Here is a 19,486-nt window from a genome sequence, read left to right on the forward strand (position 1 = left end):
TTATCTCGAGTGGATGTTTGACGCACCCGTGTTTTCTCCCTTGACAATTTCCCTGGGTGAAAGAAAGCTTGGTACATAAGGACTGGCTTCAAAGTTTTGAATCCCATAAATTTTAAGAAATCTGAAGCTCCTGTCTTCTGGATTATAGGAAACCATAGCCTTGGATTTATGTGACATCAAGATCTCGCCATTGCTCAGCAAACTTATTGGTCGATACAGGTCCCAGTACCATATGATATCTGTGCTTGGATTCTTTAAAATGAATTCCTTAGTCCAGGACTCTTGAACACCATATTGTTTCATCACCCATATATCAAAACTGTCACCCAGAGGATAATCAAAGAAGTAGAGGCATCCTCCTAATACCCCTAGCATCATGTCCCCAGTCCTGTCCTTGTCATTAGGGCCAAGATGAGGAGGTGCTGAAACTGGTTGAAACAGCTCCCGCCCAAATTCAAGACAGTATATAAATTCTGATTTGGAAGGATCATTAACAATCCAATGGAGACACCCACCTACAAAAGCATTATGGCATCTCATATCTATTGGAGGACTGAGGGCACCTCCATGAATGCTTGTCCATGTACCCTTTCCGAGTGTGTTATCTCAGCCTCCAATTTCGATGGCTGCTGGACGAACTGAATCACCTTGTACTCATCAGTCTTTGGACTGTGCCCAAACCAGGAAAAAACATAGGACTTGTGTTTCTTCTTCGTTAGGGGTAGGGTGATATAATCACCAACAAGGGGATTGAGTATGCTAATATCATTTGGTGAATGAAAATGGCGTATACATATCAATCCATTACAGGTGTTCACAATTTCAAAGTTCCCAGTTGGGAAACCGAAGTCAGGACTGAGCTTCACTGCTGCATCAGGACTGCATATATCCGAGGCTTCTAGATCGAGTAAGCAAAGGCTTCTAGGTCTGCGTCGACGTCCATGTCTGTGGGATCGAAGAATAAGAGAGGCAGGTGCTCTAGTGTGGTGCAGTTTGGCAAATTCTGGGGCTAATATAAGATCCTTCCATTTCTTGCACACACACATGCAACTGAAAATGGTTTTGAAGGGTAGCCTAGAGAGTATATCGACGAGGTTTTGAATGGGTAATGCTGAAATGGACCGGAAATCATCTCCTCCTCCTTCAGTTTGGGCATCATCTCTGCTACCCCTGGGACTGGGGTTGACATGGTTTCCTCTCCTCTTCATTTTTCATGGTATAGCTGCAATGGCCCTTTAGCCATTGATTTTGTATCCAAGGGCTTGTATTTGAAGAACGAAACTTATTGTGCTCTTAAGAACATGAGAGGATCCAAGACCCCTTTAGTTGATGGTGCCATTGCCTGGTAATATGGTGGCTAGGGTTTCATGTTTATAAGAATGGCATTCTTTCTTCCCTTGTTAGTGCCTCCTAATAAGGAAACTTTTCTTTTGGTATTTTGAATTATTTGCTGTCTAGTTCAGTGCGAAACAGTCGAGATTTTTCTTTAAATCTGAAATTATGATCATTCCTCGTTTAGATTGTTTCTAAAATTGGGAGTAATTAGGATTGCACAAAACCTTCTACTCAAGATGCCTACTTTCTATTGGAGGGCATACTAATTAAAGTATGTCTAGCCATTCAAATTTGAAATTGCATTCAAACAATATTTCATAAAATTTTAATTTTTTTAATTTAAAATTAATTTTTTTATATTTATAACCAACTCGTTACTCGGTTCAAAGCCAGAGGAAGAGCAGCGGTTGGATGAAAGAGCTCCAGACCAGTGTGCTAACGAGGCCTTGGATAACCGATACCTCTCAAGGAAGCTCACCCTGACCTCCTGCATCTGCCCTGGGAAGAGTTGACTTCTCAGTTCTTCCTATCTCCTGAAGGTTGCAAGGAGGAATGAATGGTAAGTATAATAATGGTCAGTCAGGCGGCAGGGGAGACAAGACGGTCAAACGGAACTACTGCACCGGGGAAGCATAGGGAGGAAAGGGAGCCCGGAAGGTGGAAGAGCCAGGGGAGGCCGGCTGATGCCAAGGAAAGTGTCAAGGAAAAGATAGGAGCGAAGATATTTCACCCGGCAGGAGCGAAAAACTAAGGGGTAGGAAAATTTTCGTTTGCCTCTGATACCCGGCTAGCTCATTTAGATGAGGAGCAGAAAGGGAAAGATCTCACAAAAACAAGCTCACGTGGACCAAAACTGTATGATTAGTGTTAGTCCAAATCTTGCATAGAAATTAGATAGAGAGAAGAGGCAATCATTCTATGTATGATATTTTTCAGGTGAGCATGGAGCAGAACTCCTCGGAATAGGTTTGAGACAGAGAGATGAACTAATGATGGATGGATGGATGGTGCCATTTACGTACATTACAATGGCAGTATTTCTAGAACCGGACTCATACTTCTACGTACATGCCTGACAGGACGACCACAAATAGGCTCTCTGCTTTTTTTAGGGTGAGGTGGACAACGGAGCAACATCACCAACAACAAAATTAGATTTTGGAAACAAAGAAAGCTAAATGATAACAGGATCAGTTCAAATATAGGTCATAGATACAATCTATTCCAGCACAATCCTTCAAAAAATCCCTGTCCATCTGCCTACAGCTCTCTTTCTTTTTCCCAGTTTTTTTTATGCCTCAAATGTGCAAGCATCATCTTATATTATTTCCTTTCTTTCAGGATTTCATTCTACAATGTCATTGGAATGGCAAGAAAAGGTGATTATTTTCTTTGCTTCTTAAACATTCTAACCCTCTTGATTTCGATGACTATCGTGGTTCAAATTTCTAAAACATGGGAAATCATCACCTTCTATGGCAATGCGAATTGTGCAAGCTTCTTACAAGTACCAGTCTTCATCTTAGGAGTGGCTCTTTTGGTTATCTCGGTCCTCGGATTGATGGCTTTGTTTTGTCGAGCATCGCCTCTTCACCGAGTGTATCTGTGGGCAATGTTTTTGCTTGTAGTTGTTCTCTTAGGTTTTACAATATTCTCCTCACTCGTAACAGATAAGGGTCCCAAGGAGACAGATTCAGGTAAAGATCAGAGTAGGCTTCAGGATTTTTCAGGATGGTTGCAAGGTCATCTGGTAAATGAAAAAACATGGGTAAGAATCAAGAAGTGTTTAATCAAGGCCAGAGTTTGTCAGGAGTATGCCAAGAAATTGTCTGCCTTACCTCCCGATGTCTTGTCGGGGATGTTGCTTCCTGTTGAGGTATCATAACATCTCCATCTCTGCCAGACTATTGATTACCAAAGGCTTTATGATCAAATTGTTTGTTAAATTTAATGTTATGTTCAAGTAAGTTTTACATATATGCTTTCTCGATTTCTTTTTTTTCTTTTTCCAGTCAGGCTGCTGCGTGCCACCAAGTAATTGTGGGTACAAGTTCAAGAATGCGACGTTCTGGGATGCTCCGAAATCAGGCTTGGGTTCTAAAGGTGATGGATGCCTTTCATGGAAGAATGGCCATGGCACTCTATGCTACGATTGTGGAACTTGCAAGGCTGGATATCTTCATCAAGTGAGGAATGATTGGAAAGCTTTGAACATTTTCAACACATGCTTCGTCATCTACCTCATCCTCATCCTTGCCTTTGGATTTCTTTGCTGGCCAAGCGATCAGAGCAGACGATTATGACCCTTTTCCCAACTCTGCTAAATATTTAGGTAACTTCTACTAGGAATAGGATACAGATAGGCACAAAAAACCTGTATAGTTTTCATTTCAATCTGCCTAAGGCTTCCAAGAAAAGAAAAAGGGAACCCTTTTCTGCAAATATGTGATTTCCTTCGCCAATTTCTGCAGGGTTGGCATTTTCTGAAAGCTTGAGCTTCCTAGTAGGAGCTAATGGTGCATGTTCATACAAGTTTAGTTTTTTTTTTTTTTTTTCATTTCATTTAATATGTGATTAACATTTCTATTTGCATCATAAACTTATTGTATACGCGATGTCCTCATGATGTAATCTTTTTTTTATTCTCTTAATTACAGGAATAAGTAGCATTGGACTAAGCTACTGTTGATTTTAATCTGATGAAATGAAGGCTTATCAGTAGTCATATAAAAACAATTTGGTGCATGCACTCTATTTTCTTCAAAAAAATCACATCTAAAAAGTCTAGTTGAAGTGCCAAGAAAAACCAAGGAGCAAGCAGCAAGATGTAGATTGCTTTGATATTAACATGATCTTGGACAAATGTGCACACGAGGCGGATTCTTCGTGTTTCTCTGACAAATCATTGTCAGTTGTCACAGCCATTTTCAGCAGTCCATGCAAAGTCTCTAACTAAATTGGCCACGAAGTATTCTCGGTGAAGCAATGCCATGGTAATAGCAGGGCAAGCTCTCCTACCAGCACAAAAAAGGTACCATTTTGATCTCTTTTATACCCTTCATATCATAAACTACTTCTCGATCGTCCCCATTTTTTAAGAACCTCTCTGGTATAAATTCCCCAACATTTGCATCCCATGCCATGTCTGCTACCGTGAAATTAATAATCGAATTTTTGGGTACATCGTAACCTTCTAATTTTGTATCCTCCGTGATCCTATGTCGTAGTGTAAAGTGTCCTAGGGGATGCCGTCAAGGAGTTTCCAAAATTACAGGCTTCAAACAAGACATTCTCTTCAAACCCTCCTCTTCGATTTCTTCTCCTGGTTTTACTGCAGCATTGATTTCTTTAAGCAAGGTTTTATTGTATGTGTTGGTGGCTAACAATATTAGCCATGACACTTTGCAATAGTTATTGAATTGTCTGTCCCGCCATGAAAAAACTCGAACACAAACTCACCAATTCTTCATCCGAATACTTCCTTCCACCATGTGGAAACTGAAAATCTGTCAAGGTGCAACATAGGACAAAATGCTTTCTTTTCTTGTGCCTTTTCTCTCGTTGTGCGTCGATTAGAGGCAGGAGGAAGTTCTCTGGTTCACAGCGAACTTCTAGAAGTTCTTTCCACAACCTGTGAAACAGAATCTTTCCCGACTGAGGCATGAAATTACTAAATTTAACTTTAAAAAAATTTGTGGTTATTGCACGGTGCACTGCTGTGATGTCTAATAACACTCTTCATATTTATCACCAAAGCACAGATATATTAGCAAGCATGTCACGGCACGTTGAAAATGATCGACAACAACAATTGCTTTGTGGTCCGTCCTGGAGCTTCCAGGAGTTTTTTCCTTGGAATGTTCATTGCCCATTTTCGACAATCAAAATACAAATGTAAGCGTGAAGGGTGAAAAGCAGACATGAAATTTTGACGGAGTTGGAGCCATTGTGATCCATAAGGTGCAGGAGTCACAGCAGTAGTCTCGTTGCTTGACATGGCACCGGTTGTCTCGAGAGCTGGCGGGTGACTAGCAAAGGTTGAACCATTCTGTACAGGCACCATGTGGGCAGCTTCAGGGGTGGTTAAGAAAATGGAAGGCTCGGATCCTAGTTGTAGAATAATGACAGGGCCATGTTGAGCACATAGTTTGCGAAGAACAGGCTACAAGGAAAAAAAATTCCTGGAAAAGTTTCCTAGGAAGGGCAAGGTAAGGGGCCCTGGTGACAAGTTTTTGTTATTATGGGAGAGATCAAGAAATGATAGAAGAAAAACGCACAGGCAAAGAAATGCAATCAGTAACAAACAGAGCTCCATTGTTGCAATGAATTAGAGAAAGATTTATAGTTCAACCAAGAGAGAGATTTATAGCTATTAATTGGTAAAAGGGGGGGCAAGCGGATAAGATATTGCAAGCCAAAAGTTAGAACCAAAACACTGATATACATCCATATTGAGCAGTGATAGAGATGAGTATAAGATATTGCAAGCCAAAATTTTGAATTCGAAAGGAGATATCCACACATTTATCCCACACTCTCCTGCTTCAGACTCTGGATACCTTTGGGCCATCTCCCTTTGCATCATCTTTGAGCAAAGCAAACCTCAGTTCATGAACAATTGCTCTTCCTTCTATACTCAGCAATGTGTAACTTTCAATTTCTTGATCATACCAAACCAGAGTTTTATCCCACAACAACAAAACATCTCCATCGTCGAAGACAGCTATCGCTCTGAAAATAAACGGATTCTGAACCCCCACTTCGTTCTCAATGACAAACATTTTAGTCCATGACTCCACAACACCATACTGTCGCATTACCCATATCTCCTTAGTCTCTGCACTTTCAATCTTGTCTTGACCGCAGAAATAAATAGAGTCTCCCAAAACCCCAAGATTGAGTATTTGATAGCCCTCGAATTCAACAATTTCAGGCAATGCAATCGATCCAAATTGCTCAGTTTCAAAATCAAAAGTGATTATTTGATCCAAATCATCATCCATATCCACGAGAAGCCAGTGAAACGCACCATTGACAAATGCTTTCATATAACCCCAATGGTAAAACAAACAAGACTCCAAAATATCTGGGGCAGTCCCAACAGTTTTCCAACTGCCATTGCCAAGTGTATACACATCGGCTTGCAAATCTTTCTTCTCATCTAGCTTGTAAATTCTAATAGCCTTAAATTCATTGGTTTGGGGGCTAAAACCAAGTCCACTTAATTCCGTCTCCAAATCCCTCCCCACTTCAGCAGGTGGGACACACATATACTCCCCCGTGACAGGATTCAAAATGTACATTACGAGATCGTCAAAATAAGGATTTCTAGACCTAAATTCACGTAAATAAAGCAATCCATTGCAAGAATTGACAAACTGATATTTCTTGATGAAGTTGGCAACAGGATTAAAGAAGCATTGTTCTCCTTGAAATTCAAGCCAGTGGAGGGTTGTGTAGTCTTTCATGCAGAGAAATAAGGTGGAGGGTTCTTTAAGGGATAGGTAAAGATTGCCAAAATCAGGGTCTAGGAGAATAGCTCTCCATGACTTGCAAACATACCTGCAATCATTTAGAAGCATTCCGATTGGGAGTTTGCAAAAGATGACCCTGAGCATGTCGTCAGGAAGCCTTGATATGTAGCATTCAATGGCTTCCGGCTTCCCATTCTTGTTTCTTGATGAAGCATTTGCATGGTGGCGACGCGGTGGACCCGTCATGGTGCTCTTTGCTGGTCAAGGGGTTCTTGATGTTTCCCACTCCTTTCGAGAGAATGTGGCGTAATTCTGTGTTTTTGGCGTTTAGAAAGAAAGAAAGGAGATGGAGAGAAATGGGCAAAACCCTCGAGGACTGAGAGACTTGGCCCGTTACAGATAAGATAGAAGCCCAGATAAAGGAGGCTACAAATTTCAAGAATTTTTTTTTTTCTGGATTTTTTTTCTTTAAACATTTGTGTGTTTATTAGTGTGATGAAAAATATTTTTTAAAAAATATATTAAATAATTTTTTCATATATTTTTATATTTTTCATAACAATATATTAAAATTATAAAAAAATACTAAAAAACATTAATTTAATATTTTTAAAATAAATATAAAGTAATTAAAAGTAAATATTACCGCACTTTCAAATATATATTTAGTAATAATTAGTTAAATAATAATTGGATATAAATTTATCATTATTGAAGAAAGTTAAAATTACAAATTAACCTCAATTCCCTTTCCTTTTTATTAAAAAGTTTCTTTCCGAGCAAGGTTAATGTGTCATTAACGTTAAGTTGATGTAACAAATACTAGACTTTTTTTTTTAAAATAAATATTTTTTGTTATTTTTATTTATTTTTTTTAACTTAAGAATTTTTTTATTCAATGTTATTAGATTTTTTTAGTCTATTTTAAAAAATATTTTTTTCTATTTTGTTTTTCTGTTTAGATTTTATATTTTTTGTTCTACATGTAAAGGTTGTAATAGCTTTTTGGCTAGTAAAACTTGGATAAATAAAAATTAAATATTTTAATTTATAACAAACTTTGTTATCCCTTATTTTTTACAGCCCATGGTGGAACTTAGGGCCTGAGGGGTCTTTCATAAAACAGATATTAAAATCATTTAAAATAAGCTAAAAAAAACATTTACAGATTTTAGGGCAGAATAGTTTGGATTCTTTAAACCTAGTTAGAGGAAATAGTGAAAATTTATAATTTTTTATTTCATGTTAATGTTTTGATTTCAAGTTAAACCATGAACAAAACAATAAGAAATGGTTTTTTTTAAAAAAAAAAAGAATGAAAAATATTAATAACTTATTGCTTAGTAAATCAACTCTAGTGTGTAATATTGAATCGGTAGTTGGGCAATCCCAACCTACTTTAGTTTATAAAAAACCTACATTGATTTTTGAACAATATTCTACTAGAATTATAAGAAAAATAAACATGAAATTATTGACATTGCTCATTTAATTCAAGATCCAGATAATCGACCATAAATTTAGAAATACCCAGTTAACCAAAAAGATGAAATCTAAAGCGCATAAATTAATCTAGGGTCAACCTTTGATGTCTAAATATTCGTTGACTACTAAAAAACATCCTTATTAATTTTAGTCTCACTAGTTAAAGAGTATTTTTAGCTTGAATCTACAGAGAAAAAAATTGTATTGTATTTTGTTTTCATTGCTATTTATTTTCAACTAAACTAATTGGAAAGCCATGATCAAACATATTTACTTTTAAAGGATTAAATTATTGGAAGAAAGTTAATGATGAGGAATAATATGTTTTTTTACTCGTATGAAAAAAGATTCAAACTCAACTTATAGATTTGTTGTTAGATGCTTGGAAAATGTAAAAAAACAGTTATGTCATATTGAGAAAATGATTGAAAGGCAAACTTCTCAAGAAATTTTAAATAATCAATTGTGTATTAAAGCCTCAGTAGATATTATTTGTTGACTTATATTTTAAGCATGTGATTTTAGAGGACATGATGAATGATCTTAATAAAAGAAAACTAGGGTAATTTTCTTGAAATGGTGGAACTTTAAGCATCATATAATGAATAAATAGGTGCTCTTGTTTTAGGAAATGCTCTACACAAAACTAAATACACATCACCCACTTCATACCAAACTCAAAAGGAATTTTTACATGTCTTTGCTAGAAGTATTCGGTCTATAATTCGTCATGAAATTGGCGATGCAAGAATTTATTTGAATATTGATAAGGCTCAAGATGAACCCAAAAGAAAACAAATGATCCATTTTATTGGATTTGTTTATAGAATTGAATTTATATGAGAATGATTTTTAGATATCATGCATGTCAAAGATACAATTATTGGTAGAGATTTTCTATGTTTTATCTCATCATAATCTTGATATTTAAAATATTATAGGATTAAGTTACAACGATATTAGTAGTATAAATGAAGAGTGGAATGGTTTGCAAGCTTTACTCATTAAAGATTATTGTTATGTATATTACATACATTGTTTAACCATTAATTATAATTTGTTTTTTTTGTTGCAGCTAGAGAAGTATTTGATGTTCACACTTTATTTTAGAATTTAATTTTTATTGTCATCATTGTTAACGCTTCTTGCAAGCACAATGATAAATTACAGGCTTTTCAAATAGCTTAAATTGAACATTTAATTGTTATTAGTGAAATTACAACGGGTAGAAGAGTTAATCAAGTAAGTGGTTTGTAGTGACCTAAAGATAGTAGATGAAGTTCACACTTTAAATAATTTATAATTTATTATAAATATATAGGGTAACTTGCTTGATTTTTGAGAAAATTATTTCAGATGGGTCTATTTATTCTCAATGTGGTGATGCAGCTTTTACAGTTAAGTTGCTAAAAAAAATTGATTTTTCATTCATCTTACATGTAATGAAGAATGTTATTAGAATTACTGATCTACTTTACTAAGCCTTGCATAAAAAATCTCAAGATATCATTTGGTGTATACCACAAAGATGTTGATTCAAAAGTTAAGAGATGATAGTTAGAAAAATCTTTTAGAAGTGACATCATTTTGCAAGCGTTAAGACATTAAAGTTTCTCATATGGATGCTTGTTTTTCTATTGTGGAATGATCTCATCGTTAAAAAAAATCAGTAATAATTGAGTATTACTATCGAGTTAATATATTTATAGCTATCATTGATCAATAATTGCAAGAGCTAAATAATAGATTTAGTAAGCAGATAAACGAGCTTATTATGTTAAGCGCAACTTTGGATGCCTACAAACTATTCAATGTTGAAAATATATGCAGGCTTGTTGATAAGTTCTATCCTTAAGATTTTTCTGACCAAGAAAAAAAATCAGTAAAGATTCTAGTTGCAACATTATGAGCTTAAAGTATGAATCATCTAGAGTTAAAGAATTTATCACCAATTTCTAATTTATGCCACGGATCGGTAGAAAGTGAAAAATCAATAATTTATCCATTAATTGATAGATTAATTTGGTTTATTTTAACTCTTTCTATTTCAACAAAAACTACCAAATGAGATTTTTTAGCAATAAAGATTGTTAAAACAAGTAATCTAATGAAGGATGATTTTTTTATAGATTATTTGATTGTATATATAGAAAAAAGAGATTGTTGAAAGATACTCAATAAATATGAAAATCAATTATTTCTATTTTATGAGAGAACAACGAAGACAATTAAAATAAATATGTAAAAAATTTTCTTTATTATTTTATTGTTATTGTACTTTATTTTAAAAAAATTAGCTAACAAAAATAATGCTTTATTTTAGATATTGTTTCTTATAGACTTTGTGTGTTTATATTTGATGGTTATGAAGATTAACAAAATTAAAGTGGTAGATGCATTATGAAAATTAAATTAATTCATAGCTTTGATTCAATTTGGTATTTCTCTTAGCCTCTTAGCTCATACAAATGTCGTTCTATATTTGTAGTAAGTTTTTATATTATTTATCTTGTTTGTACTAAAATTTGTATCATTTTATGTTTTTCTTGGCACAAAACTAAAGCATGCAGTCTTTTTGTGTTTATAACTCATGTATGATATATTAGAAAAAAAATTACATGTCTTGTTATATTAGTTTTGGCACTCCCAAGAAAATTATTCTTGATCCGCCTCTATTTGACAATGTAAATTGATATCAAAGCAGGACAACATGTTCGTGGTGGAGGAGGATAATTTTCAATTGAGGGTTTTGATTTATAACAAACTTTATTATCCTTTATTTTTTACAACATTAATTAGTATCAAAGCAAAGGAAACATGTTCATAGTAAAGGATAATGGTTTTCAAATGCGGAGGTTTTGCCTTAAAAACATTACATTCAAGAACTAAGCTCTATGATTATCATGGTTGAAAGTCACAGAGGATGCGTTCAAAGTGGAAAATGATTTTCTACTGATGAGATTTTGCTTTTTATTTCTTCTTATTCAATTTAATTTTTTTTATATTCAATATTTTTAGGATTTTTTAGTTTTCCTATTTAAAAGGAAAACTTTTTCCTATTTTATTTTTCCATTCAATATAAAAAAGGTTTTATGTTTTTTTTTTCTATATAAAAAGAGTTGTGATAACCCTTTTATAAATGAGACTTTAATGAATTAAAAATTAAATATTTTGAATATTTTCTTTTAGTTATAGTTCTCCTGATCTTTAAAAGTTTTGACTTATAACATACCTTGTTATATCATTTGTTATATAGGACTCATATCCTAAAAGGGGCCATAATAAATAATTTAAAATTATATAGTAAATAATAGTTGGACTCTAGTTCTTTTAATTTCATCCTCTCATGTTATGTTAGCATAATTTTAAGTTTGTGGTTTTTTTACTTTGGTAAATTTTAGGTGTTGTGAAACATTTAAATATTAAATCAAAGGTTGGTATTACAAAATATAATTTTAGGTTATTTAAAAAAAAATTTAAATAATAAGGACCAAAGCTAACATTAAAAAAACACATAAACCTTTTTTTTATTATTATTGTTTATGGGATGCAAACAATTTAGTCTAGTCCCTAAATTTGTTATTTTTACAATTTTGTCCATATTAGCATTGTACATTTCAATCCTCAACTTTTTTTTATGTTTTAGTCCTTGAATGATAAGAGATAATAGCGAAATGAGCTAAAAAAAGAAAAAGCGAGAGAAAATGTTTGATTAACCACCTTTCAATCATAAAAAAATTGATTTTAATGTCAATGAGTTTGTATTGAATATAAAAGTTCAATAAAGATTGTTTTTCTCTTAAAGCATGTTGGAAAAAAAGATTGGGACACATAAATTTAATTTGATTCGATTGAATTTTTTGTTTTGAGAGTGATTATAGGATGTCCTAGGGGTTAAAAATTGATTCATTGAGTTTTTTTTTTTTTATTATGTTTATAGGATGTTTTTGGTGAAAACAAGTTGAACATTGGACTTCTAAAATCCAAAAACTTGGAACCTAAGTTTTCAGCCAGGACTTAAATTTGAGCTAGAAAATGATGCATTGTTTATTTTATTGATAAATTAGGATCCATTGAAAAAAATGACATGCTGGTTTTACAATTCAAGTCAATACGTGTATGGGCTTTATTTTTTAGTCCAGACTCGCAGGCCCATCCTTTAAGGCGTAGGTGCGATTGAACTTTTTGTTAAATATCTCTTAATTTTTTTAAAAAAAATCTGGAATAAAAATTATCTTTAAATAAATTTATTAAAATTTACAAAACACTTAAAAGGTGATGCTTTTACCATACACTACCTTACAAAGCACTGTGTATTCTAGTAGTCCTTTTTTTTTTTTTTTTAATCTATGTATCTTTTTCTATTTTTTATTTTATCTTTCAACATTTAGTTTGTTAGAGATTAAGTTTCATGATTTATTTTAATTTGCTTTATACATGATTGACTCAAGTTTTTATTTATTTTTTTAATTGACTATTTTTTTTTAATTTCATCCTTCAAACTTTTTATTAACTTGGAATTAAGTTTTATAATTTTTTTGTATTTGCTTTCTACGAGGTTATCTCATCTCATGACTCAAGTCACGAGTTTTGTAAATTAATCTGAGTTAACTTAGGTCATTTTTTTAATCCCATTTTAAATTGATGTTTTTTTTTTTTTTAATCTTATCATTCAACATTAGATTTATTAGGAATCATGTTCAATAATGTATCTTAATTTTCTGTATATATAGTTATACTAACCTAATGCCTCGTGTCTAGGGTTTGGTAAGTTAACCCAAGTTGTTTTTTTGATTTGTTTTCTATGAGATTATCTTGGTCTTATAACTTATCTTAACTTGAGTTTTTTAATGTCATTTTTTAATTGATTTTTTTTTAAATTTTATAATTCAACATTTGATTGATTGATAATTTAATTTCATATGTTTTTATTTGATTTCTATGGGGTTCTCTTGCTCTCATGAATTAGGTTGTAAGTTTGACAGATTAACTGGAGTTGACTCGAGTAATTTTTTGTATTTATTATTTTTTTAATTTGATTATTTAACATTGAGTTGATTGAGAATTAAACTTCATAATTTATTTTAATTTACTTTTTGTATGGTTATCATGGTCTCATTAGGAATGTTTTGGGCAAATGGATTGTTGGTTTCATTATTAATATCGGGATTTAAAAATTAGTAGGTGCTGAATTATGGGCAATTACTAATGGCTTACAATTAGCTTCGTCCAAAGGATAGCATAAAATTATTTTGAAATCTGATTTGTCATCGGTGATTGATTTAATCACTAAAGTTAATATTATCATTGACAAAAATTATAATCTAATCATGCAGGCGAGGGATTTATTACCAAAAGAATGTGATATTTAGATTATCTATGTCTACAGAAAAACATATTCAGTGGCCGATTGGCTAGCCAATTATGGTTTAATTAGGATTTCTTTTGATAGATCTTCTATTTCCTTTAATGACCCTTATGTGGGTCTTTACTGTATCTTGTATTATAATATGATTGGATTAACTCTACTGTGTTTAATTTAATTAGGTGTTTGGCCCCGATTTCAACAAAAAAAAAAATCATAGTCTCATAACTAGAGTTATGGACTTCACAAGTTGACCTAAATTATCTAATATGTTTTTGTCTTAAGTCTTTTTTAAAGATGTCTTGAATGTTTTTAGTCAAATTATATTTTTACTAGTCATTTGAATTGTTTTTGGACTTGCCAAGTTGACCAGGTCAACTCCTGTATGCTTTTTTTTTTTTTGCTAGAAAAAATATTAACAACACCTATATAATTTTTTTGTGCTAAAAAAATAAGTATCTAAGAAATTATCCAATTATATCAAGGTTAAAACTTTCAATAATGATATTGAAAATTATTTTATAAATAATTATGTACATGTATATATTTTTTTAAAAAATATTCTCATTATTATTGAATATAGAAAAAGAATAAAATATTTTTTTATTATAATTTTTACATGATTTTTTATATTTATACTTTTTAGGTGCATCCAAATCATCAATTCATGATTTTTTTTATTTTTTAGTCAAGATTTATTTTTATGATCATAATAAATTTTTAATTAAAAAAATATTTTTTTATCAAGACAAAAAAATACATGGATAAGACAAAATATTTTACAAATATGTTTTTTATTATTATTATTTTTTATTCAATAAACAATGTTGATAATGAAAAAAATATTATTGTTAAAATAAAATAAAAAATATATAAATAAAAAATACAATTTAGAATATAAAATATACTCTTTGTAATTTTTTATAAATATTTTTTTTATTATATAATTAAATAAAAAATAGATTTTAAAAAATATTTCGAGTGTTATGTTTCAAAACGAAGAAAAAGGCACAGCTATCCTGCCCATATACACATGGCATGGCTAGGCAAAAAGCGAGCAAAAACCAATGGCCGCCCACGCGCGCAGTCACATAAACAAAACGAGAGGACCCACCACACAGCATTCTTTTTATTTTTCCTTAAGAACAGATCGTATCAAATCAGAAGGATAGATTGTGAAGAAGAGAGAAAATGACTCGAGGAAAGCAGAAGATCGAAGCCCAGAGGAAAAACGCAGAAAGGAATCAGAAATCTAAGGGATCTCAATTTGAAGCCCGAGCTGTTGCTCTGAAGGTTACCTGCCCCATCTGTAAGGTTATCACTACTTTACTCTCTCCTTTTCTTTTCTTTCGTATCATCATACACTTTTATTTTTTCAATCTGATCTGTTTTTTTTTTTATTGTTGGAATGATTATAAATCGTGAAATTAACTCTTGATAAATTTTGGGTTCTTTTCCTCTCTTTCTCTGTCGTTTAAGACTGTGGGTGTCCTTTTCAATATGGTGCGTTTTCAGATAACATGGTGTGGGTTTGAAATTATACTTACTGAGTGTTAATATAGTGGAGGGGGAGGAGATTGGTGATATTGTAAACCTATTATCCGATAGAGAGCTCCCAAGTTGTTGTTGTTTACCAAAAAACACTTGGAGGGTATAGAGACGAACTTGAAGAGATATGATTGTATTAGGTTATTTTTCCTGTTGTTTTTGTGTCATTAGGTTTTGTAACATTTTTTCTTGGTACGGCTTTGATTTCTCTGTGTATTTAGTTTCTCAATTAGAAGTTGAGAATTTAAGGTCTGCCTGACGGCATTCTTATTTAAGACGACCTTTTTCAGTAAGGTTATTGCTCATTCACGAGGGTTTTACTTGTTCTGGAAGCTTTAAGTCGAAAATCCTCCTACAAGCTTGTCTTTGGCTAGTCAATAAACCAGATGGTCCAGACAAGATTTTGAATATGATTCACACTTTGGACTGTGAGATGCACTATTTTACATAGGGACTTTGATGATTTACATGTTAATTTCACATAAAAACTGATGTGGGTTCTTTCTGAAATTGATGCTTGCCTGTAGTGCCTCAGTGCAGCAAATTATATACGTCATTGTAAATTTAATTGTGGATCAAAGTTATGGTGGTCTCTTTAGAGTTACCACTTGATTCTTATGTTTTCAATCTGGATATGGCGTGGTTTGTATGTTTATCTTTCCTTCAAAACCAAAGTTTGCCATTCCAAACTAAAAACATTGTGGTTTTACTCTTGACTGTAATCCTTTTTAACTATTAACGCAAGTTTTTGAAGTAAAAATACAGTGCCGTTACTCTCTAGCCATAACCTTTTGTAAACTCTTATGTCACTTTTTTTTTTCATATTACTTCATTATAAACAGTCACTTCATGAGCTAAGATCCAAATGCCACCTTTATACCTTGTTCCTATTCCAAGTGCTGTATTGGCCAACATTTGTGAATTGGATTCTATAAACTGCTTTCACTTCACTAGTTGAAACTACCTTGTGTTTTAGTGAGATTTACCCAAAAAAAAGAATAGAATTTGTTGAACAACTTATTTCCACTAATTTCTTAATATTTCAATGATCAATAATCTCCTAATGCTTTTCTTTTACATATTTTTGCATGTATCTATAACTATATATAAAGGCGCAAGGTGCATAAAAACTTTTGATTAACTATGTTACCCTTAAATACTTTTGAAAGTCTATAATACCTTTAAATCATTTAAATGCCTTTTATACACATTTGATTTAATACATATATATTTCTATATTACTTTTTGAATATGTGTTTTCTATTTATTTTTCTTTTTTCTAATTCATGTTTCCTATATAATTTTTTTCCTGTTTTTCTAATTATACCATGTTTCCTATATTCCTTTTCGAATTTAGTATCCGATCTCATGTTTCTATATAACACATTCAATATGCCTTTTTTATAACACCACAAACTTTTTTTCCCGAACACTTTTGTTGTAGAACCTTTGATTGTAAGCGTGCATCAAAACATCATAGAATCTTCTCTTTTTCTCAATCCATGTTAGGAAAACCCCTTTTTTCTTTATTCACTAAATTTTATGGTTTCCACTTATTATATTCGATTCAATAAACAATAAAAAGAAGAATACATTGCTCAGCAGCCCCTCTATAATTTTAAAAAAGGGCTTCTATCATTTCCATAATATTTTTAGCTATTAGAAATAAAAGACTTTGATTTTTTTTAAAAAAAAAATTAAGTATTTTAAACTATGGATGTTATATATTTTTTTAATATTTTGAATATAATTCACGAATATAAAGCAACTCATATAGTAATGTTTAACAACAATTGAATAATCCATGTGCAAACAGAATTGCCTAAAAACTTGTGTTTAAAGAAAGCATAAATTCACTTCCAAGAGTACAAAACTCTAATAAGAAATTGAGATAAGCAATAGTTAAATATTTAAAGGATTTAATTTCTTGTTTAGAATGCAACCAATTCAAGGATTGAGGCTTTAAAAATTATGATATCTGAGGAACTTAAAGGAGTGTTTTGGATTGGGTTTTGCAAGGTTTTAAGTGGCTTGAAATTCCAAAATATGGTTTTTAGAATGACCCATTTGGGATTATGAGCCTGCATTTTAACTTGAAAAACTGAACCACAATCCCTAACATGGACTTGCTAAATTATGAAATGAGTGTTTAGGAGTGCGTTAGCTTCTGCTTTTGGGCGTGTTTCAAAAGCATGTTTCACTTGAAAAATCATCAAATTGATGCTTTCTTTCAGTGCTATTTGATGATTTTGATATGTTGATGTTAAAAATAAAAAAAAAATCTGAAAAAAAAAATCATTTTGATGTATTTTCAAGTGAAAAACACTTTTGAAAAGTACCGTGCACCACAATACAAAACACACACATGAATTGTGTTCTTGTCTAGAAATGCCTGCATATATCTCATTTTGGTACATATTAAATCTTGCTCTTTTTATTCAATTAACTACGTGTTGGTGGGGTCATGATGCCCTTTATGGAAGAAGACTTGCCTTTTACTCAAACTGCAATTTAAGGAGAACAGCCAACAGGTAATGACAGGTTCATGTTATTGGTCATATCTTCAACGGAGATGATAAGAAATTTAGACAAGGTTTAATCTCGCATGTGTAGTTTCGGGAGTTCATTTTCAGTGATCAACCTGAGATTGTGTTTTGGTCAGTTTTGAGGGACGGTATAATTGCCCCATTAGCAGTTCTTCATGAGAACATTCTTTTGCACATCAATCCTTTACAAAATTCTTTATTACAAGCAATTTGTAAGGTTTTTGCTAATCCTTTTATGGCAGCTATTGTTGATCTTTGTGTTTTTGGTTCATAGATTTGGTTTATACTAAACACAAGTTGCCTTTTTTGATTTTCAGGTTCAGCTGGCGAATAGTAATCAACTAGGTGATCATTATGCCTCTAAACATCCAAAAGAGAAGCCTCCTGCTGAATCGAGCTGATTTATCTTGGTCACTTGTGTAAAGAAACGAAGTTGTTCCAAACTGTCAAAGCATTATGTCAATGAATGTGTGTGACTATTTTGTCATCTGAACTCCAGGAATTGATGATGTTTGTTTGTTGTTTTTTCATGTGCGAGCGATAAGTTTACATGGCTTTGGTGTTGATTTTCTCGTTATTGATGTTTGTAACGACCATCAAGAACTGTTTCTTTCAGAATCAGCAAGTATGGCTACATGATTGAAGGACGGAAAATTTTGAAACATGGAGGTGTAGTTTGAAAGTGGGGAATGGAAGTACATCGTTATGGTGGGGATAATAGGCACCAATTAAGTCTTTTGTGGGAGAATTGTAATGGAATCTGGGCTATCGCAATGGTTCTGTCGTTATCATTGAGAATATAATGAGTTGTGCTATACAATCCCAGATCAGATTAACATTGTTAGCGTTCAAATTGCTCCGTAGGATGATTTGTAGAAAAGGGAGGGTTGATCGGTTTAAAGTTTAAACTTGTCTCCGGACAGTCGTACATATTCCTGGATGTGGTTTTATTGCTTGGTTGGCAGTAGAGTATGTGACGACCACAGCAGTACAAAGGAAAATGTGAAGGAATATTGATCCTAATTATGAGATCATCAGGCCTTTTTTTCACTTGCTCAGGAATGAAAGCAGTGCGGGAAGCAAGTCATTTTGCAGCTTTGATTTTTTTGGGTGCAACCTGTTTTTCATTAAAATTTGAGATTTTTTTTCTTTTAATTTTTTTTTATATATTTTTAGATTGTTTAAATATATTCATATTAAAAATAATTTTTAATTTTTTTTAATATATTTTTCCAAACAAAAAAAAACTTTTAAAAATAATATTTATCATATTTTCAAACTAGAATTCATTCTCTTCGCGAGACTGGCATAGTCCAGTTACATATCATAATCTTATTGAATAAGAGGCATCGTTATAACCAACAAGAGAATGCTGTTGTATTATTAATTTGATAGATTGCCAATGTGGTCCAAATATAAGCTTTGCAACAATAAAGTTTTAAGAGAAGCAGCTTGAAAAGCAAAATGCTCTGCATTTTTCTTCTTTGCAGCAATTGGAACTTTTAGTGTTTTTGAGTTGTTCCTAGGAATTTCTTCCTTCTTGTCAAAAAAACAAAAGGGTGAAGCATGAAAAGGATCCTGTGCGTGTCAGTACAGCCATGAGATAGGTTAAAAATCTCAACTTTTGATAAAAATACATTATTGGAGTAAAGTTGATATTTAAAACTAAACTAAATGCATACAGATCTATCAATAAATATAAGGTTAGACGGGTAGTTAAGGGATATGATCAT

General features: G+C 32.4%; 2 protein-coding genes and 1 long non-coding RNA gene across 3 annotated transcripts; 2 read left to right on the forward strand and 1 right to left on the reverse strand.

Moving 5' to 3' along the window:
* LOC140956006 (uncharacterized) lies at positions 1-1,208 on the reverse strand. Its single transcript, XM_073411763.1, has 2 exons — positions 809-1,208; positions 1-515 (listed from the first exon to the last, which is right to left on the reverse strand). The coding sequence occupies exons 1-2, from the start codon at positions 1,206-1,208 to the stop codon at positions 1-3; spliced, it is 915 nt and encodes a 304-aa protein (XP_073267864.1).
* A 698-nt stretch (positions 1,209-1,906) lies between these two features.
* LOC140956009 (tetraspanin-7-like) lies at positions 1,907-3,638 on the forward strand. The gene is made up of 3 exons (XM_073411782.1): positions 1,907-1,992; positions 2,677-3,211; positions 3,348-3,638. Exons 1-3 carry the CDS (start codon positions 1,907-1,909, stop codon positions 3,636-3,638), a joined length of 912 nt encoding a protein of 303 aa, XP_073267883.1.
* An 11,068-nt stretch (positions 3,639-14,706) lies between these two features.
* On the forward strand, positions 14,707-18,317 carry LOC118038625 (uncharacterized). The gene is made up of 2 exons (XR_004685792.2): positions 14,707-14,973; positions 18,071-18,317. It is a non-coding gene; the product is annotated as an uncharacterized lncRNA (long non-coding RNA).
* Positions 18,318-19,486: the final 1,169 nt, after the last annotated feature.

This window comes from Populus alba, chromosome 1 (genome assembly GCF_005239225.2).
Source record: "Populus alba chromosome 1, ASM523922v2, whole genome shotgun sequence".
In the NCBI taxonomy this organism is placed as follows: domain Eukaryota; kingdom Viridiplantae; phylum Streptophyta; class Magnoliopsida; order Malpighiales; family Salicaceae; genus Populus; species Populus alba.